The sequence below is a fragment of the Nerophis lumbriciformis genome, linkage group LG15 (assembly GCF_033978685.3).
Source record: "Nerophis lumbriciformis linkage group LG15, RoL_Nlum_v2.1, whole genome shotgun sequence".
Classification (NCBI taxonomy): domain Eukaryota; kingdom Metazoa; phylum Chordata; class Actinopteri; order Syngnathiformes; family Syngnathidae; genus Nerophis; species Nerophis lumbriciformis.
In genome coordinates, this window is record NC_084562.2 from 29,508,878 (window position 1) to 29,535,816 (window position 26,939).

General features: G+C 35.6%; 1 protein-coding gene across 3 annotated transcripts in view; it reads right to left on the reverse strand.

The window, feature by feature from the left end:
* The window catches only part of fn1b (fibronectin 1b), a 142,748-nt gene that overhangs the window by 39,463 nt on the left and 76,346 nt on the right, over positions 1-26,939 (reverse strand). For 2 of the 3 annotated variants that reach the window (XR_012050846.1, XM_061974613.2), the window contains exons 21-29: positions 25,858-26,052; positions 22,123-22,401; positions 21,795-22,058; positions 16,837-16,931; positions 16,500-16,668; positions 13,469-13,555; positions 13,175-13,366; positions 5,366-5,644; positions 3,200-3,391 (exon numbers count right to left, since the gene is read on the reverse strand). Coding sequence is in view for 2 of the 3 variants with exons in the window: in XM_061974613.2 (XP_061830597.1) it covers positions 3,200-3,391; positions 5,366-5,644; positions 13,175-13,366; positions 13,469-13,555; positions 16,500-16,668; positions 16,837-16,931; positions 21,795-22,058; positions 22,123-22,401; positions 25,858-26,052 (1,752 nt within the window). In the remaining variant the exon portion in view is untranslated. The remainder of the gene's footprint in view (positions 1-3,199; positions 3,392-5,365; positions 5,645-13,174; positions 13,367-13,468; positions 13,556-16,499; positions 16,669-16,836; positions 16,932-21,794; positions 22,059-22,122; positions 22,402-25,857; positions 26,053-26,939) is intronic. The other variant, XM_061974614.2, reaches the window with a different exon arrangement.

Consider the following 26,939-nt stretch of genomic DNA (forward strand, 5'->3'; position numbering starts at 1 on the left):
CGCTCTAGAGCAATTTTTGAATAAAACGGAGAAAAAACTGCTCCTCGGGAGAAAAAAATGACAAAACTGCCTGTAACTCCCACTGGGAAGGTCGGAGAGACATGAAACAAAATCCTCTCCATAGGTCTCATTTAGACCTACATTTCATAAATTGACAACCCCCAGCAAAAATCTACAAGAAGCTTGCTATTCCCCCTTCAACACAACATTTTTGTAAAAACCGGTCACCTTTCTTCAAACATTATCTCCTCTGAGCGTGTTTGTTGTTTCGGCTTCAAACTAACACAGGAGAGAGATTGAACCCTTTTGATTAAAAGTTATCGAAAGAGTTTTAATACCGGCTCCGGTTTTGATTTTATGACCCTTCAAAGAGCCGCTGCGCTGATGCTGCTGTTTTTTCAAGAAGGCTGCTTAAAAGCAGGAAGCACCAACGTGCCCACACAATGCAGACAAGGTAGGTACACTACACAAAAGTATTGGGACAATTCGGACTAAAAGTAGACAAAAGTATTGGGACACTTATGACGAAAACTGAACAAAAGTATTGGGACACTTAGGACTAGCACCTGCCAAATACGCGGGCCCGACCAATGCTGCTTGCACCTTTAATTTTTATTGTTTTACAAATGTTTTTAGTTTTTTAGGTTTTAGCTCAATGCCTTCATGATGGTTTGTATGTTGTATGTATTTTATGTATTTGTACCTTGTTTTACTGTTGTACCTTGTTTTTACTGTTGTACCTCGTTTTTACTGTTGTACCTTGTTTTTTACTGTTGTACCTTGTTTTACTGTTGAACCTTGTTTTTTAATGACTACTGCTGCAAACCAAATTGCCCCTCACGGACAATAAAGATTTTCTAAGTCTAAGTCTAAGTCAGCTTTTATCTAATTTCTCTGCCTTCTTCCATCCATCCATCCATCTTCTTCCGCTTATCCGAGGTCGGGTCGCGGGGGCAGCAGCCTAAGCAGGGAAGCCCACACTTCCCTCTCCCCAGCCACTTTGTCAGGCTCTTCCTGTGGGACCCCGAGGCGTTCCCAGGCCAGTCAGGAGACATAGTCTTCCCAACGTGTCCTGGGTCTTCCCCGCGGCCTCCTACCAGTCGGACGTGCCCTAAACACCTTCCTAGGGAGGCGTTCGGGTGGCATCCTGACCAGATGCCCGAACCACCTCATCTGGCTCCTCTCCATGTGGAGGAGCAGCGGCTTTACTTTGAGCTCCCCGCGGATGGCAGAGCTTCTCACCCTATCTCTGTTTTATCCAGTGTTTTCATGCTTTTATTTCTATTTTGATCTATATTTCTGTTTTATCTAGTGTTTATCTAGTGTGTGTCATGATTTCATTTCTATTTTTTTTTTATTTTTATATATTCTAACTTTCTATTTTTTATTTTATTTTATTTTATTTTTTATTTTTTTTACTATACTTTGTAGCACTGAGATTTTAACAAATGTAAAGTGCATTACAAATGTACAATCTACAAAATACTGCACAATATACAGAACAAGACAAGAGTAGCGGAGTAATAACAATCAGTGTGGGATGTATTGTAATATTGCACAGTAGGGTATTAGGGTAGGATATTGTATAGCGGTGAATTGTTATTGTTAGCGCTGCGGCGCCATCTTTTGGACGAGTTAGCTCACTGCTGGTATTGCGGGTTGACAATGCACTTCCTGTTTTATTGCCTTGAACCAAAACTATAGCCGTCCATAACGGTTCTACTCGTATGGATTCTTCATTCATCACTCCAAACGTTTGTGAGTTTTACAATATAACTAAAACAACTCTCACTTACTAAAGTGTCCCATGTGTGATGTCTGTAGGAGTGTTTTCATGCATATTTGTATGTGCTATTGTGATGTAATCAAACTAGCGTTGTTAGCCAACACATTCCCATGTGTCTGTGTTAGTATTATTAGCTTACATTCGTATTTTTTCAGTTTTCGTAAATTCACCCAAAACGTCATCGTGGAGCTGATTGGAGCGCTGACCATGACTTCTGTTTTGTTCAATCAGCCGTTTTACTGCCGTGTTACAGACACCGTTTAAATAAATAAATAAATGTAAATAAACATTTTGAAAATATTTCTGTGTAAATAAGTCATTTCACAATAAGTATATATCTGCGACTTATGATCCGGTGTGATTTATATATGGAATTTAAAAATGTTGTTTTGTTAATTTAGTGGGTGCGGCAAAATATGGTAACATTTTGAATGCTAATCATAATAGAACCATTACAAAACTTAACGTAACGTAACATATTACATCATTTTCAGTTGTATTATATAATTATTATTTTCATACTTGCCAATTTACTGTTAATATCTGCTTGTTTTCTATGTCACACTGATTGTCATCACTTTATTACTCCAGTACTCTTGTTTTGTTCTGTATATTGTACAGTATTTTGTATATCGTTTTGTATATTGTACAGGATTGCTTATTGTTTTTTATTGGATAGTAGTCTGTTTATTTCAATTCTTATTTTTCATCTTTATTACTTATGTCATTTTTTTTTAATTCCATATTTGTTTCCACTACCGCACCTTAAATTGGAGTCCTTAATCTCGTTATATGCAAATATAATGACAATAAAGTCCATTCTATTCTATTCTATCTACACTTCTGTTACATCATCACTTATTTAGATACTTTACCTTCCTTTTAATCTGTCGTACAAACTTGTTTATCGATCCATTGTTCACACTTGGATGATTGAATAATGACATTTCTGATCACTATTGTACTCAGACAAAAATATAGGATGCAACCATATCCATTAAATGATTTCCTCAATTAAATCATTTGGGTCGTGCTTTTATATCAGTGTCCAGGGAATTATTTGAAAACATAACTAAAACCACAAAATAACAATATAATTCCTGGAGTATCAACATATGCAGATACTATATTTGGTATCGTTTCTGTCAATAGTTGCATCGATCCGCGCTCCTCTGTTTACACTCTAGACCTGGAGTGTAGCGGTTAGTAGGGCGCTCAATAAAAAGATTCACATTGGAATCGTGACTCTTATTCATCTTGATCACAGGTATCAAACTCAAGTTCTGGCCAGCCACATCATTCTATGTGGCCCGCGAAAGCCTGGGGAAAAAAATGGCTTTCATATATCGCCCGTATCGCCCCAAGCCTCGTTGCAACATTTTAGAATGGCCTGTTTGAGTCGCAGTGTCTTACTCTCCAGCAGGAAGGTGTTGGAGGCTCCGCCCACATTGACCTCCTTCACGTCACGGTCCCGGGTCACAGGGTGGTAGCGGAGGACAAAGCGAGAGATGTCGCTGGGGGTCGCCACGTGGGGGACGGTCCATGTGACCCGGATGTGGTCGGGGCCCACCCCTCCAAAGTGCAGGTTGGTGGGCGCTGGAATGACTGAGGGAAGAAAGGAGGGCACAGTTGGTTTCTCCCACACAGAAAACGAGTCAAGCAGAGAACAGTCGTCCCTCTCATCACGCTTCACTACATCGCACGATATATTCTTGTAGGTTATTTGTCTTATTTTCCTTTATTATGTTGACTTGATCGGAAAAATATTCACCGAGCGGGATTTTCGAGGTTAGGGGTTAACAATGCTAACAACACGGCGGCTAATCCTGGCGCTAGCTTCACCAAAAACAATCAATTTGACCAAGTTTTTGATGCACTTTGTCTTCAACTCCTGCCTCATCAATAACACATCTCCATAAATAAATTTAAAACAATTAAATAATAAATAAAAATACATCATTCAAAGTATTTTTTTTAAATAATATTATTTACCTGAGTGATATCAAAAGCTGAGATGTGAGACGCTAAGTAATGCTAATAGCTATTAACAGCTGTTAGCACCAATGCTAAGTGGAGGTGAACTCTGTTGATGACCTTCATCACCTCCACATGACATTGGCGAGACTCAGCACATGGAAGCCCAGTTCTAATTTAGAGGATTTCCAGGTAGTATCCATGTTGCAGTGGCCGGGTGACAACCATAGCAATGACACTACCAGTGAGTACTGTAATCTACAGTAGAACACACTCAAGAATACGATATAGTTCATGTTAGAGGGCTGTAATTATGTTTTAAAAAACACATATTTACAATGTCTTAAATAGTTTTTTATGCTCCAACTATAAAAATATAAAATTTATCAATAATAATCCTTTTTAGCGGAAATGATTTTACCACAATCAGCTGTGATGAACGAGGTACGACTGTATTCAAAAAAGGGAAGCTATCATTGAGAAATGTATGCATGTGTCATAATTAATATAATAATAATAATAATGAATATAATAAGAATAAGAATATAATAATAATGAATATAATAATAATAATAATGAATATAATAATAATAATAATGACATTAATAATAATATAATAATAATGATCATGAATACAATAATAATTAATATATTAATAATAATGAATATAATAACAATTATGAATATAATAATAATAATAATAATTAGTACAATAATAATGAATATAATAATAATAATAACTATAATGATTTTAATAATAATGAATATAATAATAATAATAATATAATAATGAATATAATAATAATAATTAATATAATAATAATAATTAATATAATAATAACAATGAATATAATAATAATAATGAATATAATAATAATAATATAATAATGAATATAATAATAATAATGAATATAATAATAATAATTAATATAATAATAACAATGAATATAATAATAATAATGAATATAATAATAATAATAATGAATATAATAATAATGACATTAATAATAATATAATAATAATGAATATAATAATGATCATGAATACAATAATAATTAATATATTAATAATAATGAATATAATAACAATTATGAATATAATAATAATAATAATAATAATAATAATAATAATTAGTACAATAATAATGAATATAAAAATAATAATAACTATAATGATTTTAATAATAATGAATATAATAATAATAATAATAATAATACAATAATGAATATAATAATAATAATGAATATAATAATAATAATTAATATAATAATAACAATGAATATAATAATAATAATAATAATAATTAATATATTAATAATAATGAATATAATAACAATTATGAATATAATAATAATAATAATAATAATAATTAGTACAATAATAATGAATATAATAATAATAATAACTATAATGATTTTAATAATAATGAATATAATAATAATAATAATAATAATAATATAATAATGAATATAATAATAATAATGAATATAATAATAATAATTAATATAATAATAACAATGAATATAATAATAATAATAATAATAATAATAATAATTCCCACCCTCTCACAGACATAGTGCATGAATAATGAAAGGATGAAATCACCCGCTTGAGTTTGCTTTGTGTGTACGGTGGGCTCGCTTTCCCCTTCCTCTGTAACCGTGGCAATACTGATGTCATAGTCCACGCCGGGCTCCAAACCACGGACGGTGTAATAACCGGCGGACGCGTCCACCATGTCTTGGAAAATTGGCACGCTCTCGCCTGACGAGGCCACCGTTATCCGGTAGCCCGTCAGGGCGGAGTAGTTGAGGGGGATCCAGCGCAGACCCATGGTGGTATCAGTTATGTCCACAAAGTCAATGTGTCTGGGAGCACGTATGTCTGCAGGGGTGTTAGGTCGGGTGTGGAAGTGCAGGCCACACAAAGACATGATTAAACAAAGACATGGTTACACAAAGATATGATGAAACAAAGACATGATGACAGGGATTAATGACAACCAGGAGACAAGAAGTCAGTCACACAGGACTTGAACACCAACAGGAACATTGGACATATGCAGCATGCTCCACTGAACATGATTATTGATGATTGAAACACAATGGAATCATTTCACTGAACAGAAATATGAATGATGTCACAACGATGGTCATGCAAATGTTAGCCAGAGTGGACGACACTGCCTCAAATGACCTTTTACCATCATGTAGTACAAACCCCAAAAAACAGTGAAGTTGTCACGTTGTGTAAATGGTAAATAAAAAGAGAATACAACAAATCCTTTTCAACTTATATTCAATTGAATAGACTGCAAAGACAAGATATTTCATGTTCACACTGACAAACTTTGTCTTTTTGTTGCAAATAATCATTAACTTTGAATTTAATGGCAGCAAAACATCGAAAAAATATTGTCACAGGGGCTTTTTTACCAGTGTGTCACATGGCCTTTCCTTTTAACAACACTCAGTAAAGGTTTGGGAACTGAGGCGACACATTTTTGAAGTGGAATTCTTTCCAATCCTTGCTTGATGTACAGCTTAAGTTGTTCAACAGTCTCCCTTCTCATATTTTAGCCTTCACACATTTTCAATGTCTGGACTACAGGCAGGCCAGTCTAGTACCCGCACTCTTTTACTATGAAGCCACGCTGTTGTAACACGTGGCTTGGCATCATCTTGCTGAAATAAGCAGGGGCGTCCATGATAACGTTGCTTGGATGGCAACATATGTTGCTCCAAAAGCTGTATGTACCTTTCAGTATTATTGGCGCCTTCACAGATGTGTAAGTTACCCATGTCTTGGCCACTAATACACCCCCATACCATCACACATGCTGCCTTTTACACTTTGCACCTAGAACAGTTCGGATGGTTCTTTTCCTCTTTGGTCCACAGTTTCCAAAAACAATTTGAAATGTGGATTCTTTAGACCACAGAACACTTTTCCACTTTGCATCAGTCCATCTTAGATGAGCTCGGACCCAGCAAAGCGTTTCTGGGTGTTGTTGATAAATGGCTTTGGCTTTGCATAGTAGAGTTTTAACTTGCACTTACGGATGTAGCGACCAACTGTAGTTACTGACAGTGGTTTTCTGAAGTGTTCCTGAGCCCATGTGGTGATATCCTTTACACACCGATGTCGCTTTTTGATGCAGTACCGCCTGAGAGATCCAAGGTGTGTAATATCATGGCTTAAGTGCAGTGATTTCTACAGATTCTCTGAACCTTTTGATGATATTACGGAGTGTAGATGGTGAAATCCCTAAATTCATTGCAATAGCTGGTTGAGAAATGTTGTTTTTAAACTATTTTTGTTGACAAAGTGGTGACCCTCGCCCCATCCTTGTTTGTGAATGACTGAGCATTTCATGGAAGCTACTTTTATACCCAATCATGGCACCCACCTGTTCCCAATTAGCCTGGTCACCTGTGGGATGTTCCAAATAAGTCTTTGATGAGCATTCCTCAACTTTCTCACTCTTTTTTGCCGCTTGTGCCAGCTTTTTTGAAACATTTTGCAGGCATCAAATTCCAAATGAAAATCAACTTTTACCTTGAAAATAATTTTTTGTCTTGAAAATCAACTTTTACCTTGAAAATCAACTTTTACCTTGAAAATAATTTTTTTCCCCTAGAAAATTTTTTTTTTCCTTGAAAATATTTTTTTTTTCCTAGAAAATAATTTTTTTCCTTGAAAATCATCTTTTGTCTTGAAAATCAACTTTTACTTTGAAAACCATTTTTTGTCTTGAAAATCAACTTTAACTTTGAAAATCAACTTTTACCTTGAAAATCATTTTTTGTCTTGAAAATCAACTTTACCTTGCAAATCTTTTTTTTTCCTAGAAAATAATTTTTTTCGTTGAAAATAATTTTTTGTCTTGAAAATAATTGTTTTCCTTGAAAATATTTTTTTGTCTTGAAAATCAACTTTTACATTGAAAATCAACTTTACCTTGAAAATCATTTTTTTTCCTAGAAAATAATTTTTTTCTTTGAAAATAATTTTTTGTCTTGAAAATAATTGTTTTCCTTGAAAATAATTTTTTGTCTTGAAAATCAACTTTTACATTGAAAATCAACTTTACCTTGAAAATCATTTTTTTCTCAGAAAATATTTTTTTTCCTTGAAAATCATTTTTTGTCTTGAAAATCAACTTTTACCTTGAAAATCATTTTTTGTCTTGAAAATCAACTTTACCTTGAAAATCTTTTTTTTTCCCTAGAAAATCATTTTTTTCCTTGAAAATCAACTTTACCTTGAAAATCTTTTTTTTTCCCTAGAAAATCATTTTTTTCCTTGAAAATCATTTTTTGTCTTGAAAATCATTTTTTTCCTTGAAAATAATTTTTTGTCTTGAAAATCAACTTTTACATTGAAAATCAACTTTACCTTGAAAATAATTTTTTTCCTACAAAATAATTTTTTTCCTTGAAAATAATTTGTTGTCTTGAAAATAATTTTTTGTCTTGAAAATCAACTTTACCTTGCAAATCTTTTTTTTTCCTAGAAAATAATTTTTTTCGTTGAAAATCATTTTTTGTCTTGAAAATAATTGTTTTCCTTGAAAATATTTTTTTGTCTTGAAAATCAACTTTTACATTGAAAATCAACTTTACCTTGAAAATCATTTTTTTTCCTAGAAAATAATTTTTTTCGTTGAAAATCATTTTTTGTCTTGAAAATAATTGCTTTCCTTGAAAATAATTTTTTGTCTTGAAAATCAACTTTTACATTGAAAATCAACTTTACCTTGAAAATCATTTTTTTCTTAGAAAATATTTTTTTTCCTTGAAAATCATTTTTTGTCTTGAAAATCAACTTTTACCTTGAAAATCATTTTTTGTCTTGAAAATCAACTTTACCTTGAAAATCTTTTTTTTTCCTAGAAAATCATTTTTTTCCTTGAAAATCATTTTTTGTCTTGAAAATCATTTTTTTCCTTGAAAATCATTTTTTGTCTTGAAAATCAACTTTTACATTGAAAATCAACTTTACCTTGAAAATAATTTTTTTCCTAGAAAATAATTTTTTTCCTTGAAAATAATTTGTTGTCTTGAAAATCATTTTTTGTCTTGAAAATCAACTTTACCTTGCAAATCTTTTTTTTTCCTAGAAAATAATTTTTTTCGTTGAAAATAATTTTTTGTCTTGAAAATAATTGTTTTCCTTGAAAATATTTTTTTGTCTTGAAAATCAACTTTTACATTGAAAATCAACTTTACCTTGAAAATCATTTTTTTTCCTAGAAAATAATTTTTTTCGTTGAAAATAATTTTTTGTCTTGAAAATAATTGTTTTCCTTGAAAATAATTTTTTGTCTTGAAAATCAACTTTTACATTGAAAATCAACTTTACCTTGAAAATCATTTTTTTCTTAGAAAATATTTTTTTTCCTTGAAAATCATTTTTTGTCTTGAAAATCAACTTTTACCTTGAAAATCATTTTTTGTCTTGAAAATCAACTTTACCTTGAAAATCTTTTTTTTTTCCTAGAAAATCTTTTTTTTCCTTGAAAATCATTTTTTGTCTTGAAAATCATTTTTTTCCTTGAAAATCATTTTTTGTCTTGAAAATCAACTTTTACATTGAAAATCAACTTTACCTTGAAAATAATTTTTTTCCTAGAAAATAATTTTTTTCCTTGAAAATAATTTGTTGTCTTGAAAATCATTTTTTGTCTTGAAAATCAACTTTACCTTGCAAATCTTTTTTTTTCCTAGAAAATAATTTTTTTCGTTGAAAATAATTTTTTGTCTTGAAAATAATTGTTTTCCTTGAAAATATTTTTTTGTCTTGAAAATCAACTTTTACATTGAAAATCAACTTTACCTTGAAAATAATTTTTTTTCCTAGAAAATAATTTTTTTCGTTGAAAATAATTTTTTGTCTTGAAAATAATTGTTTTCCTTGAAAATAATTTTTTGTCTTGAAAATCAACTTTTACATTGAAAATCAACTTTACCTTGAAAATCATTTTTTTCTTAGAAAATATTTTTTTTCCTTGAAAATCATTTTTTGTCTTGAAAATCAACTTTTACCTTGAAAATCATTTTTTGTCTTGAAAATCAACTTTACCTTGAAAATCTTTTTTTTTTCCTAGAAAATCTTTTTTTTCCTTGAAAATCATTTTTTGTCTTGAAAATCATTTTTTTCCTTGAAAATCATTTTTTGTCTTGAAAATCAACTTTTACATTGAAAATCAACTTTACCTTGAAAATAATTTTTTTCCTAGAAAATAATTTTTTTCTTTGAAAATAATTTGTTGTCTTGAAAATCATTTTTTGTCTTGAAAATCAACTTTACCTTGCAAATCTTTTTTTTTTCTAGAAAATAATTTTTTTCGTTGAAAATAATTTTTTGTCTTGAAAATAATTGTTTTCCTTGAAAATATTTTTTTGTCTTGAAAATCAACTTTTACATTGAAAATCAACTTTACCTTGAAAATCATTTTTTTTCCTAGAAAATAATTTTTTTCGTTGAAAATCATTTTTTGTCTTGAAAATAATTGTTTTCCTTGAAAATAATTTTTTGTCTTGAAAATCAACTTTTACATTGAAAATCAACTTTACCTTGAAAATCATTTTTTTCTTAGAAAATATTTTTTTTCCTTGAAAATCATTTTTTGTCTTGAAAATCAACTTTTACCTTGAAAATCATTTTTTGTCTTGAAAATCAACTTTACCTTGAAAATCTTTTTTTTTTCCTAGAAAATCATTTTTTTCCTTGAAAATCATTTTTTGTCTTGAAAATCATTTTTTTCCTTGAAAATAATTTTTTGTCTTGAAAATCAACTTTTACATTGAAAATCAACTTTACCTTGAAAATAATTTTTTTCCTAGAAAATAATTTTTTTCCTTGAAAATAATTTGTTGTCTTGAAAATCATTTTTTGTCTTGAAAATCAACTTTTACGTTGAAAATCAACTTTTACCTTGAAAATCTTTTTTTGTCTTGAAAATCAACTTTTACCTTGAAAACAATTTTTTGTCTTGAAAATCAACTTTTACTTTGAAAATCAACTTTTACCTTGAAAATCATTTTTTGTCTTGAAAATCAACTTTTACCTTGAAAATCATTTTTTGTCTTGAAAATCAACTTTTACTTTGAAAATCAACTTTTACCTTGAAAATAATTTTTTTCCTAGAAAATCATTTTTTTCCTTGAAAATAATTTTTTACCTTGAAAATCTTTTTTTGTCTTGAAAATTAACTTTTACCTTGAAAACTATTTTTTGTCTTGAAAATCAACATTTACTTTGAAAATCAACTTTTACCTTGGAAATCATTTTTTGTCTTGAAAATCAACTTTTACCTTGAAAATCATTTTTTGTCTTGAAATTCAAATTTTTACTTTGAAAATCAACTTTTACCTTGAAAATCATTTTTTTCCTAGAAAATATTTTTTTTCCTTGAAAATCATTTTTTGTCTTGAAAATAATTTTTTGTCTTGAAAATCTTTTTTTTCCTTGACAATCTTTTTTTCTCCTTGAAAATCAACTTTTACTTTGAAAATCAACTTTTACGTTGAAAATCAACTTTTACCTTGAAAACAATTTTTTGTCATGAAAATCAACTTTTACTTTGAAAATCAACTTTTACCTTGAAAATAATTTTTTTGTCTTGAAAATCAACTTTTACTTTGAAAATCAACTTTTACCTTGAAAATCATTTTTTGTCTTGAAAATCAACTTTTACTTTGAAAATCAACTTTTACCTTGAAAATAATTTTTTTCCTAGAAAATCATTTTTTTCCTTGAAAATCATTTTTTGTCTTGAAAATCAACTTTTACCTTGAAAATCTTTTTTTTCCCTTGACAATCTTTTTTTTCTCCTTGAAAATCTACTTTTACTTTGAAAATCAACTTTTACCTTGAAAATCATTTTTTGTCTTGAAAATCAACTTTTACCTTGAAAATCATTTTTTGTCTTGAAAATCAACTTTTACTTTGAAAATCAACTTTTACCTTGAAAATAATTTTTTTCCTAGAAAATCATTTTTTTCCTTGAAAATCATTTTTTGTCTTGAAAATCAACTTTTACCTTGAAAATCTTTTTTTCCCCTTGACAATCTTTTTTTTCTCCTTGAAAATCTACTTTTACTTTGAAAATCAACTTTTACCTTGAAAATCATTTTTTGTCTTGAAAATCAACTTTTACCTTGAAAATCATTTTTTGTCTTGAAAATCAACTTTTACTTTGAAAATCAACTTTTACTTTGAAAATCAACTTTTACCTTGAAAATAATTGTTTTCCTAGAAAATAATTTTTTTCCTTGAAAATCATTTTTTGTCTTGAAAATCTTTTTTTTCCTTGACAATCTTTTTTTCTCCTTGAAAATCAACTTTTACTTTGAAAATCAACTTTTACCTTGAAAACAATTTTTTGTCATGAAAATCAACTTTTACTTTGAAAATCAACTTTTACCTTGAAAATCATTTTTTGTCTTGAAAATCAACTTTTACCTTAAAAATAATTTTTTGTCTTGAAAATCAACTTTTACTTTGAAAATCAACTTTTACCTTGAAAATCATTTTTTGTCTTGAAAATCTACTTTTACCTTGAAAATCATTTTTTGTCTTGAAAATCAACTTTTACTTTGAAAATCAACTTTTACCTTGAAAATCATTTTTTGTCTTGAAAATCTACTTTTACCTTGAAAATCATTTTTTGTCTTGAAAATCAACTTTTACTTTGAAAATCAACTTTTACCTTGAAAATCATTTTTTGTCTTGAAAATCAAAAAATGTTGTTTTCCAGTGGAACGTTAAATATCTTGTCTTTGCAGTCTATTCATTTAAATATAAGTTGAAAAGGATTTGCAAATCATTGCATTCTCTTTTTATTGACCATTTACACGTGACAACTTCACTGCTTTTGGGTCTTGTATTTGACTAAAGTTATGTACAAAAGGTAAACACAGCAGCTACACAACAGCTAGTTAGACATGTGTAATAATCATTGAACAATACAACGGCACATTAGTTGACATAAACAAGTAGCAAATAAAAACAGTTGCATGTGACTCACTAATACAAAACAGAAGTGTGTTAGAAAGTATCCAGTAACAAAGGTGTCCGCATCATTCGACTTATTGCGCCATGAGCCTGTGAGCACTAGGCGTCATTACCACTCCACTTCAACTTAAAGACAGCCTTTGTCTGTCATAGGGTTGATAATAAATAGGTTCGTGTTTTTTCAAAAATCGAAACTGAGAGTTAACTTGTAGTGCACACACACTCTCTCTCTCTCCAGGCTGGTACCTCATGACACCATGATTAATAATACTAATATGAGTGTGACGTGGTGTTTGACACCACTGCTTCAACCAGAACCCCACTTTGTACTCTACACACACACACACACACACACACACACACACACACACACACATTTAGGGGCGCACCTACCCGGGGTGATGATGGTGGACACGGGCTCACTCTCCAGGTTGCCCTTGACGGCGTAGACACTGATGTTGTACTCCACGCCCAGGTTGAGGTTCTCCAGCATGCAGGAGGTCTGGTCAGCGCGCACAAACTCCTCGATGCTGTTCCCCTTCTGGCCACTAGTGGGCGTGCTGGACACCTTGTAGTCGGTGATGTCTGGTGTGGAAAAAGATGTGTGAGTCACGCTGAGAAGTCAGGAGGAAGAACCAGGTCGGGGTCTAGACTGGGTGGGCTCCAGGCAGCCCGGTCAATATTTACCTGGGGTCTTGGAGGGCCTCCAGTGGACGGTGAGATCTCCTGTGTCAGAGTTGGACTGGACTCTCAGGTCAGTGGGCGGGGACAAAGCTGTGAGAGGACACACACTTAGCCTAACGTTCACACTCCTTACGTAAGACAAGAACATATGTTTCTCTGCTTTTATGCATTCTAAGTCGTAAAATACAGCAAGTAAGAGGCGGCTCGCAATGTACACTACTCTGCCCATAAAGTCCTTTAAAAACCACCAATTATACTTCATTTACATGTGGTGACATGAATATTAACAAGTATTAGTCATATTGTTATTATAGGCGCTAACGCAGAGGGACTACTTTTAGCAGCGCCGTGAAACTTGTAGACCATACCTCTTTAGCCAATTTTACAGATGAACACCCTTAAAGTCATATGACTTGGTACTTGACACATGCTAACTGTTAGCATGCTAACTTTTTAAGCCGATTTTACAGATGAACACCCTTAGAGTCATATGACTTGGTACTTGACACATGCTAACTGTTAGCATGCTAACTTTTTTAGCCGATTTTACGGATGAACACCCTTAGAGTCATATGACTTGGTACTTGACACATGCTAACTGTTAGCATGCTAACTTTTTTAGCCGATTTTACGGATGAACACCCTTAGAGTCATATGACTTGGTACTTGACACATGCTAACTGTTAGCATGCTAACTTTTTTAGCCGATTTTACAGATGAACACCCTTAGTCATATGACTTGGTACTTGACACATGCTAACTGTTCGCATGCTAACTTTTTTAGCTGAACACCCTTAGAGTCATATGACTTGGTACTTGACACATGCTAACTGTTAGTATGCTAAAGTTAGCATTCGCGCGCGCTACCTTTTTTAGCCAATTTTAAAACCGAACACCTCAGAGTCATATAACTTGGTACTTGACACATGCTAACTGTTAGCATGCTAACTTTTTTAGCCGATTTTACGGATGAACACCCTTAGAGTCATATGACTTGGTACTTGACAAATGCTAACTGTTAGCATGCTAACTTTTTTAGCCGATTTTACGGATGAACACCCTTAGAGTCATATGACTTGGTACTTGACACATGCTAACTGTTAGCATGCTAACTTTTTTTAGCCGATTTTACAGATGAACACCCTTAGAGTCATATGACTTGGTACTTGACACATGCTAACTGTTCGCATGCTAACTTTTTTAGCTGAACACCCTTAGAGTCATATGACTTGGTACTTGACACATGCTAACTGTTAGTATGCTAAAGTTAGCATTCGCGCACGCTACCTTTTTTTAGCCAATTTTAAAACCGAACACCTCAGAGTCATATGACTTGGTACTACCATGAATTGATTAACGTGGACCCCGACTTAAACAAGTGTAAAAACTTATTGGGGTGTTACCATTTAGTGGTCAATTGTACGGAATATGTACTTCACTGTGCAATCTACTAATAAAAGTCTCAATCAATCAATCAAAACTTGATATATTCTAAATGTTGGCATGCTTATGTTAGGGAAAGTGAACGTTGTGATGCGTCTGTATGCCTAAAATGATCAAAATAAATAAATAACATGTTATTATGAATGTTACTAGATACTACATATATACTTACAGAGTATATAAAACCTTGATGGAGGCTTTTGGATGTTTTTTACAGCGCTTTATAGGCGGATTATAGCGACTCCTGACAGCTTCATTGTTAGCTGACTTTTGCTAGTGCTTATTTACGAGTTAAAATGAATGAAAAATTATATATATATATATGTATGTGTGGGAAAAAAATCACAAGACTACTTCATCTCTACAGGCCTGTTTCATGAGGGGGTTCCCTCATCAACTTCCTCGACGTCACTTTCAACCTGAGAAATAACAGCTACCAACCATTCACGAAATCCAACACAACACTCCAATACGTGCACCATGACAGCAACCACCCACCCACCACCACGAAAAGAATACCTACCGGAATTAATAAAAGGCTATCGATGCTGTCATCTAGCAAAGCTGAATTTGACCAAGCAACCCCCCCGTACCAAAAAGCCCTTGATGAAAGCGGATACAATTTCATCCTCACCTATGAACCCACGCTAGGAAACCAACCAAAAAAGAACAGAAAACGAAACAACATCATCTGGTACAACCCCCCATACAGCAAAAACGTCTCAACTAATATTGGCCACAAATTCCTCACTCTGATTGACAAACACTTTCCCAAAGGCAACACCCTAAGAAAAGTATTCAACAAGAACAACATTAAATTGAGCTACAGCTGTATGAACAATATACGACAAATTATCTCAAACCACAACAAAACAATTGCAAATGAGCCGTCGGCCCTCAGACAGAGCGACCCCAAAACCAACAAAGGCTGCAACTGCCGTAAGAAACCTGATTGCCCTCTCAACGGGGGGTGCTTACAAACATCAGTTGTCTACCAATCTAAGGTAACACGCAAGGACATTAACACATCCGACACATATGTAGGATTAACCGAGGGAGAATTCAAAACCAGATGGAACAATCACAAGGCTTCTTTCAGGAACCAAAACCTGCGGAATACCACAGAACTCAGCAAACACATTTGGGACCTCAAAGACAATAATGTTGAATATTCAATAACATGGCAAATTCTTGCATCCAGCACACCTTACAATAGTGGTAATAAAAGATGCAACCTATGCTTGAAAGAGAAACTGTTTATTATTTACCGTCCAGACCTGTCATCCCTCAACAAGCGCAGCGAAATTGTATCAGCATGCCGCCACAGACGGAAACACCTCCTAGGTAACACATGAGCCAATCACCACGCCCCTACGCCAGCCTGTACCTACCCACTCTGTGCCCTATATAAACCATGGTATGTGAATGCTTCCATTAAAATCTCCTGATGATTGAGGGAACCCCTCATGAAACAGGCCTGTAGAGATGAAGTAGTCTTGTGATTTTTTTCCCACACATACATATATATATATATATATATATATATATATATATATATATATATATATATATGTGTTCTTGTTCTCCTCACCAGTGACGGCGTTGCGAGTGATTGGGTTCCCGCGGGGCTGCCCGTTGAACATGGGCTGCACCTTGTAGGTGTACTGTGTTCCAGGAATCAAACCCGTGACAAAAACGCGTCCGGAGTCTGAGGTCTTGTGTACGGGAGACTCGCCTTCCTGGCTGGGGAGCACCGACAGCTGGGAAAGAGATCAGAACATGAGGAAGACATAAAAGATGACATGAACGTGGATTCTGACTTCTTCACTTCAACAGGAACTACTAAAAAAAAAACAGTGCAATGTGGAGTATTTTGATACTAGTTTGATTGCGATAAGATGTTGTAATGAACTCTTTGCAACGTCTACCTTGTAGCTAAACCTGCGGACAGGTATCCAGGTGATGATGATGGCCGTGTCAGTGACCTCGGAGCTGAAAGCAGGTGCATTTCCCATTTGTGGCGCTGGAAGACAACATGAAGGCAAATATTACAATCATAGTAAAAAAAAAAACCAGCAGTTTAATACACTTCATTTTTTTCTAAAGCATATTCTACATATTTATGGCCTAAATATGTTTATTTATGTCTCATACACTGCAAAAAGTCAGTGTTCAAAAACAAGAAAAAAATACAATAAAATGAGGGGTATTTTACTTGAACGAAGCAAAATGATCTGCCAATAGAACAAAAAAATTCGGCTTGTCAAGACTTTCCAAAACGAGTCAAATTAGCTAACCCAAAAAAAGCTTAAAATAAGTATATTCTCACTAATAACAAGTGCACTTTTCTTGGTAGAAAAAAAAAAAGAGACCTTTTTGCTCAATATGTTGAAAAACATTCTTAAATGAAGTAAATGCTCGTGCCATTATCTTGACATAATGATATGCATTACATTTACTTACACTAAAAACCAGTTTATTGTTCTTAATGGAAAGACAAGCGCTTGTTACTGTCGGGGTCTCGAAGCCGTTCAGGCAAATCATATTGTCTAAAAATGCATTTTTCCATGGATAACATGACATCATCGATCCAAGTGCGTGCTCTTTCAGTCACAATTAGTGCGCATATATACAGCCCGGCCCCCCGCCAAAAATGTTTTAATTGTAATTTTGAAGAATTTATCTGAATGTGGATGAACTATTTCTGTTTAAAATTGTTAGAAATGTCACATGTTAAATGTTTAAATATTAACTGTCAGTTTACTGTACTGTGCCAACTGTACTACTATATGAGCACCTATTTTCTATTGTTTCATTGAAAATAAAACAGCAAAGTCCATTTGGCTGTCATCTGTTTCAAATGAAAATCAACTTTTACCTTGAAAATAATTGTTTGTCTTGAAAATCAACTCTTACCTTGAAAATCAACTTTTACCTTGAAAATCAACTTTTACCTTGAAAATCATTTTTTTCCTTGAAAATCATTTTTTGTCTTGAAAATCAACTTTTACCTTGAAAGTCAACTTTTACATTGAAAATAATTTTTTCCTTGAAAATCATTTTTTCCCTTGAAAATCAACTTTTACTTTGAAAATCAACTTTTACCTTGAAAATCATTTTTTGTCTTGAAAATCAACTTTTACCTTGAAAATCAACTTTTACATTGAAAATCAACTTTTACCGTGAAAATAATTTTTTCCTTGAAAATCAACTTTTACTTTGAAAATCAACTTTTACCTTGAAAATCATTTTTTGTCTTGAAAATCAACTTTTACCTTGAAAATCAACTTTTACCTTGAAAATCAACTTTAACCTTGAAAATCAACTTTACCTTGAAAATAATCTTTTTTTCCTCGAAAATAATTTTTTTCCTTGAAAATCATTTGTCTTGAAAATCAACTTTTACCTTAAGAACCATTGTTTGTCTTGAAAATCAACTTTAACTTTGAAAATCAACTTTTACCTTGAAAATCATTTTTTGTCTTGAAAATCAAGTTTTACTTTGAAAATCAAGTTTTACCTAGAAAATAATTTTTTTCCTTGAAAATCATTTTTTTCCTAGAAAATAATTTTTTTCCTTGAAAATAATATTTTGTCTTAAAAATCAACTTTTACGTTGAAAATCATTTTTTGTCTTGAAAATCAACTTTATCTTGAAAATCATTTTTTTCCTAGAAAATAATTTTTTTCCTTGAAAATAATATTTTGTCTTGAAAATCAACTTTTACGTTGAAAATCTTTTTTTTCCTTGAAAATAATTTTTTTCCTTGAAAATCAACTTTTACTTTGTAAATCAACTTTTACCTTGAAAATCAACTTTTACCTTGAAAATAATTTTTTGTCTTGAAAATAATTTTTTGTCTTGAAAATCAACTTTTATTATGAGACACAATTGTGTCAAAATCATGATTTTTTTTTCATGCTTGATGTAAGAAATGATGACTTTAAAAAAGTAGTTTTATACTTGTGAGTGTTGATGACACAACACTTGATATTCTAGTTTCCAGCATGTTTTACTCAATATAGGTCATCAAATCTCAGCAACAAGCTGTAATATCTTACTGAGATCATTTAGGAGCAAAACACTTAAAACAAGTAAAACACTCTAACATAAAATCTGCTTAGTGAGAAGAATGATCTTATCAGACAGAAAATAAGCAAATATCACCCTTATTTGAGATATTTCATCTTACTTAGATTTCACTTTTTGCAGTGTGTGTATCACAGTGTGATGACAATAAAGATATTGATTCAGTTAATCTTGATGCTATCTTTACCGCGACCATCAAGTTGACGCGCTTTTTTTGTGCAACAACTTTTGCACATCGGTGAGACTTTGACGAGACGTAGCAGCACGACGTAATGCTAACAAGACTGCTATCAGTCGTAGCGGCGACTGTCAAATTGACTGAGTTCTGGCAGAACACGGAAGCCCAGTTCTAACTTAGGGGAATTACCCAGGATGCGGAGGCATATTTGCAGGTAGCGGTGGTGTTGTAGTGGCCGGGTGACAACCACAGCGATGATGCTAGCTGAAGACTATATTGTGTGAAGAAGACTATATAGATGTTATTTCACGTTTAAACGACTCTAATTATGAGATTGTAAAAAAATGTTTATGTTCGTCTCGTTTTTCTTTTATTATAATTTTATTTTTTGCAGCACGGTGGAAGAGGGGTTAGTGCGTCTGCCTCACAATACCAAGGTCCTGAGTAGTCGTGAGTTCAATCCCGGCCTCGGGATCTTTCTGTGTGGAGTTTGCATGTTCTCCCCGTGACTGCGTGGGTTCTACTCCGGCTTCCTCCCACCTCCAAAGACATGCACCTGGGGATAGGCCCCTCCCACCTCCAAAGACATGCACCTGGGGATAGGCCCCTCCCACCTCCAAAGACATGCACCTGGGGATAGGCCCCTCCCACCTCCAAAGACATGCACCTGGGGATAGGCCCCTCCCACCTCCAAAGACATGCACCTGGGGATAGGCCCCTCCCACCTCCAAAGACATGCACCTGGGGATAGGCCCCTCCCACCTCCAAAGACATGCACCTGGGGATAGGTTGATTGGCAAGACTAAATGGTCCCTAGTGTGTGAATGTTGTCTGTCTATCTGTGTTGGCCCTGTGATGAGGTGGCGACTTGTCCAGGGTGCACCCCGCCTTCCGCCTGATTGTAGCTGAGATAGGCTCCAGCACCCCCCACGACCCCGAAGGGAATAAGCGGTAGAAAATGGATGGATGGATGGATGGATTAGTTTTTCTTATTATGGTGTTTTTTCCCATTATCTCATATACCGTATTTTTCGGACTATAAGTTGCAGTTTTTTTCATAGTTTGGCCGGGGGTGCGACTTATACTCAGGAGCGACTTATGTGTGAAATGATGAACACATTATAATATTATTGATCTCATTCACGTAAGAGACTAGACGTATAAGATTTCATGGGATTTAGTGATTAGATTGTTTGGTAAACGTATAGCATGTTCTATATGTTATAGTTATTTGAATGACTCTTACCATAACATACCTGCCAACTTTTGAAATCAGAAAAACCTAGTAGCCAGGGTCCAGGGGCCGCAGGCCCCGGTAGGTCCAGGACAAAGTCCTGGTGGACGGTTCAGGGCTTTGCCCCCCGACGCAAAATGATTGATTGCATTCAGACAGGTTAAAATGTTGCTAAAACCATCACTTTTCTATCAGTCACAGTGACTTTTCAAAACAAAAATATTACAGCAAAAATCATATGGGTTGATTGACATGTTTATTCTGTAAGCTAACTTCAATAGTTTGAAATTATTTTGACAGTTAATGCCAGTTATCCTGTCAACCTTTCACAAGACTTCAATTTGTTCATTGAAAGTATAAACATTTTCATATAACCTGGAACCTAAACCATGCTAATTGTTAGCATGCTAGCTTTTTTGATTAATTTTGCATGCGCACGCTAATAGTCATATTACTTGGTACCTAACACATGCTAAAGTTAGCATGCTAACTTTTTTGATTAATTTTGCATGCACACGCTAATATTCATATTACTTGGTACCTAACACATGCTAAAGTTAGCATGCTAGCTTTTTTGATTAATTTTGCATGCACACGCTAATACTCATATTACTTGGTACCTAACACATGCTAAAGTTAGCATGCTAGCTTTTTTGATTAATTTTGCATGCGCACGCTAATAGTCATATTTCTTGGTACCGAACACATGCTAAAGTTAGCATGCTAGCTTTTTTGATTAATTTTGCATGCACACGCTAATACTCATATTACTTGGTACCTAACACATGCTAAAGTTAGCATGCTAGCTTTTTTGATTAATTTTGCATGCGTACGCCTCATAGTCCAATCCAATCCACTTTATTTGTATAGCACATTTAAACAACAAACATGTTTCCAAAGTGCTGCACAACAATATTAAAAACATTATTCATATATTATCCTTCGCTCCATCTATGACTGAATAAAAACTAAAAAATGAATAAATATAAAACCAATATAAAAATAAATATGATTAAAAACGATTTTGAAGCGTAAAATCAATTAAAACAATAAATAAAAATCTAAATTTAAAAACACAAGTCACGTAGTTGTGTGGTCCTCTGTAATAGTGCCTTATTTTGTGTTTTTTTGGTGTTTTCCTGTGTTGTTCTTTAGTTTTTGTGTTGCGCTGTTATTTTGGTGGCCCTTCCTGTTTTGTTGGTCTTTTCCTGTAGCAGCTTCACGTTTTCCTTTGAGCGCTATGCTTTGTTTTAGCAATCAAGACTATCTAGTTTTGTTTTTTTATCCTTCTTTGTGGGGACATTGTTGATTGTGTGGTCATGTTGGGATGTGTGTTGTGGACTCCAGCCTGTGGAAGTGTGCACGTGTTCTTCCTGCCACTGACCTGTGGTGAAGTACGTGGTGACGGCCTCACTCAGCACATTGTCCAGCTCAGAGTGCAGGACGGCGGTATAATCGGTTTCGGGGCGCAGGTTCCTCAGAGGGTACTCGGTGACGCCGCCCGGGATTCTCTTCTCCACGGGGTTGGTGCCCTGCACGCTCAAGAAGAGGCGATACCCCGACACTAGCGCGTGAGGAGCCTCCCACATGACCACAGCGCTGTCAGGCCCGATGTCAGTGAAGTGCACGTTGGTGGGAGCGTCCGGTTCTGGAGGGAGAAGGGTAAAGGTCAACATTTGGGCCGTGTCATGTGACCGGCGGAGGGCACTCACTGGTGAACATCTGCCCCACCAGCGGCTCGCTCTCCACGCCGCCGTTGACGGCGTAGACGTAGAAGCGGTACAGAGTGCCGGGCTGCAGGTGGGTGATGTCGGCGAAGGCGTTGGCCGACACGGGCAGCTGGAGGGGGCGGATCTCCGTGCCGTCCGGACCCAGGGGGGAGAAGGTGACCCGGTAGCCCGTCACCTCGCTGGGGGGGCCGTTCCAGGTGATGGTGATCTTCACGTCGGTCACCTCGTAGAACTGCAGGTCTGTGGGAGACGCCACTTCCTCTGCAGAAGAAAACACAAGCAATGATGGAGGGGCAAATGGGACGAAATACAAACCCCGTTTCCATATGAGTTGGGAAATTGTGTTAGATGTAAATATAAACGGAATACAATGATTTGCAAATCATTTTCAACCCATATTCAGTTGAATATGCTACAAAGACAACATATTTGATGTTCAAACTCATAATCATTAACTTTAGAATTTGATGGCAGCAACACGTGACAAAGAAGTTGGGAAAGGTGGCAAAAAAGAGTGATAAAGTTGAGGAATGCTCATCAAAGACTTATTTGGAACATCCCACAGGTGTGCAGGCTAATTGGGAACAGGTGGGTGCCATGATTGGCTATAAAAGTAGATTCCATGAAATGCTCAGTCATTCACAAACAAGGATGGGGCGAGGGTCACCACTTTGTCAACAAAAATAGTTTAAAAACAACATTTCTCAAGCAGCTATTGCAAGGAATTTAGGGATTTCACCATCTACGCTCCGTAATATCATCAAAGGGTTCAGAGAATCTGGAGAAATCACTGCAGGTAAGCAGCTAAGCCCGTGACCTTCCATCCCTCAGGCTGTACTGCATCAACAAGCGACATCAGCGCGTAAAGGATATCACCACATGGGCTCAGGAACACTTCAGAAACCCACTGTCAGTAACTACAGTTGGTCGCTACATCTGTAAGTGCGAGTTAAAACTCTACTATGCAAAGCCAAAGCCATTTATCAACAACACCCAGAAACGCTTTGCTGGGCCTGAGCTCATCTAAGATGGACTGATACAAAGTGGAAAAGTGTTCTGTGGTCTGACGAGTCCACATTTCAAATTGTTTTTGGAAACTGTGGACGTCGTGTCCTCCGGACCAAAGAGGGAAAGAACCATCCGGATTGTTCTAGGTGCAAAGTGTAAAAGGCAGCATGTGTGATGGTATGGGGGTGTATTAGTGGCCAAGACATGGGTAACTTACACATCTGTGAAGGCACCATTAATGCTGAAAGGTACATACAGGTTTTGGAGCGACATATGTTGCCATCCAAGCAACGTTATCATGGACGCCCCTGCTTATTTCAGCAAGAACAATGCCAAGCCACGTGTTACATCAACGTGGCTTCATAGTAAAAGAGTGCGGGTACTAGACTGGCCTGCCTGTAGTCCAGACCTGGATTATGAAGCCTAAAATAGCACAACGGAGACCCCCGGACTGTTGAACAACTTAAGCTGTACATCAAGCAAGAATGGGAAAGAATTCCACCTGAGAAGCTTCAAAAATGTGTCTCCTCAGTTCCCAAACCTTTACTGAGTGTTGTTAAAAGGAAAGGCCATGTAACACAGTGGTGAACATGCCCTTTCCCAACTACTTTGTCACGTGTTGCAGCCATGAAATTATAAGTCAATTATTATTTGCAAAAAAAAATATAAAGTTTATGAGTTTGAACATCAAATATGTTGTCTTTGTAGCATATTCAACTGAATATGGCTTGAAAAGGATTTGCAAATCATTGTATTCCGTTTATATTTACATCTAACACAATTTCCCAACTCATATGGAAACGGGGTTTGTACTTTAATTTGAATTTAAACCATGAAACATACAAAAAAAAACGCTTCAAAATAAGTGAATAGCAAACCTGTACAATTGAACATACACATGGTACATTTTGCTAAACAATTATGTTTTATACATTAAAAATTTCAGTAGATACTAGAGATGCACGGTTTGCGGGCACAACCGCGGAGTCCGCGGATTATCCGCGGATCGGGCGGATGAAATTTAAAAAAATTAGATTTTATCCGCGGGTCGGGTCGGGTGGTTGAAATAAAAAAAAATTAGATTTTAAATAGATTCAGGCGGGTGGCAGTTAAACCAATTGGGAAATATATATACATAGTTAAATGTTGTTACCCACATACGAAAACAGAAGAAAAAAAAAAAAAGAGATGGACACTTTTACGGAGCGGAGAAGGGACGCCTCGCCGGGGTCCGGGACCGAGGCCCCTTTCCCCGAGAGGGCCCCACCGGGAGCCGTAGCTGAGGTGATCCGCGAGAAGGGCCCGACGCACGTCCAGGGTCACCACCGCGCCCACCGCACCGACACCCCGCCTCGTCCGCCTTCGCCGCGGCCGGCGTCACGCGCAGCAGGTAAGCAGCTTACCTGTCCGCCACCCCCGTGGCCGGGGGCGCGTAACAGGGGTCACTTCGCGCGCAGTGCTCTCACGAAAGGGGTGGGGCTCACCCTGGTTGATATAGACAGCAGGACGGTGGCCATGGACGTCGGAACCCGCTAAGGAGTGTGTAACAACCCACCTGCCGAATCAACTAGCCCTGAAAATGGATGGCGCTGGAGCGTCGGGCCCATACCCGGCCGTCGCCGGCAGCGAGACGCGCTTGGAGGTGCGCTCAGCGCGGCTCCCATATGATTGCGCACTGGTGTGCGTCTGGGTCGTGACAGCGTGGCACGCGAATGTCTGTGCTGCATTGGATCAGTCTCCTTTCTTTAACAGGCAAAAGCTTTATAGCCTCACTAATGCCTTGCATCGTCTATATTAGATATATAACAACGGGCGGGTGCGGGCGGATGGCGGGCGGGTGCGGTTCTGATCAAATGTTACATCGGGTGGATGGCGGATGGTTGACGACTTTCTGATGCGGTTGCGGATGAAATAATTGCCTATCTGCGCATCTCTAGTAGATACTGTGTCAACTGAGTTTCGTTTTTGAATGATTTCTGCTGGTGGTGTGCCTCCGCATTTTTTCAACGCAAAAAATGTGCCTTGGCTCAAAAACGGTTGAAAAACACTGGTCTACACTAAGTTCATGATTATTTGCAAAAAAAAAAAAAAAGAAGTTTCTGAGTGTGAACATGAAATATCTTGTCTTTGCAGTCTATTCAATTGAATATAAGTTGAAAAGTATTTGTTGTATTCTCTTTTTATTTACCATTTACACAACGTGACAACGGGTTAGTACTTGAGTGTGTGGAGTCCCAATGAGGCACATTTACTGACGCTGTTAAAGATGGATCACACTCAGGGGATCTTCAACACATTAATTGCTGCCATAAATCCTAGGCAGAAGTTTATATTTATTGTCAGCTTGTGGAAAACACGTGTTTCAGACATGGTGTTCCAGATTACACAGATAAGAGACGTGATGCTGTGAAAGTGAACTCTTCACGTCTGCATCTGCTTTTAATTGTGAAAGCATAATAAATATTTGAGTCCTAACATTCAGGCTAAGTAGACGCTAATCTGACAGCAGACATGATAAGGACTGTTCATGTTGTGTGTGCACATTCTTTCTCCTAATCCGCGCGCGCGTGTGTGTGTGTGTGTGTGTGTGTGTGTGTGTGTGTGTGTGTGTGTGTGTGTGTGTGTGTGTCTAAGACCACCGCCAATGAGATGGGGGTCATGTAGGGGCCGTGACGTGCAATCAGGACTGAGACCAAGTGGTTCCTTTACCTGGTTGAGCAGATCCAGCTGTGCTGACCTGGAAAAATACCGGCTCGCTCTCCTGGTTCTCCTCTACGGCGAAGATGCTGATGTTGTACAGGACGCCAGGGTAAAGGTCGACCAGGGTCACCGAGGTCTCCGAGTCGGGCAGGCTGAGCTCCGTGCTGCTGCCCTCCAGTGAAGGCGCGTACACCACACGGTAACCTGGGCACACACAAACACACCCTCAAGCACCACACTGACTACTTTTTAAAAAAATCCTTATGTAAGACAAAAACACACATTTTTATTTTTTATGCATTCTAAATCGTACATAAACTTTAGCAAAAGTCAGCTAACAATGGAGTCAATCATAATCAATCCAAAAACCTCCATCAAGATTTTATACACACACTGTAAGTATATATGTAGTATCTAGTAACATTCATAATAACATGTAATATGTACATATTTTGATCAGTTTAATTTACAGACGCATCACAACGCTCACTTTCCCTTCAACAACGACAAGACTACTAACCATGGCAGACTTGATGAGAGACAACAAAGACTACTTTGGGACAAATGATGATCCAGAAACTTCTATTTTTGAGCCTGAATATAAGGAGGATTTAGAAGCTGTGTGCAATGGAGTCAATCATAATCAATCTAAAAACCTCCATCAAGGTTGTATACATACACTGTAAGTGTATATGTAGTATCTAGTAACATTCATAATAACATGTAATATGTACATATTTTGATCAGTTTAATTTACAGACGCATCACAACGCTCACTTTCCCTTCAACAACGACAAGACTACTAATCATGGCAGACTTGATGAGAGACAACAAAGACTACTTTGGGACAAATGATGATCCAGAAACTTCTATTTTTGAGCCTGAATATAAGGAGGATGATCTACAAGTTTTAGAAGCTGTGTGCTAAACAGATGCAGCTTTAGTCAAACACTAAGCATCATGTATGTATGTATGTATGTATGTGGGCTTTGTACCGAGGATGTCGTTGTGGCTTGTGCAGCCCTTTGAGACACTTGTGATTTAGGGCTATATAAATAAAGATTGATTGATTGATTGATGTAGCAGTATTG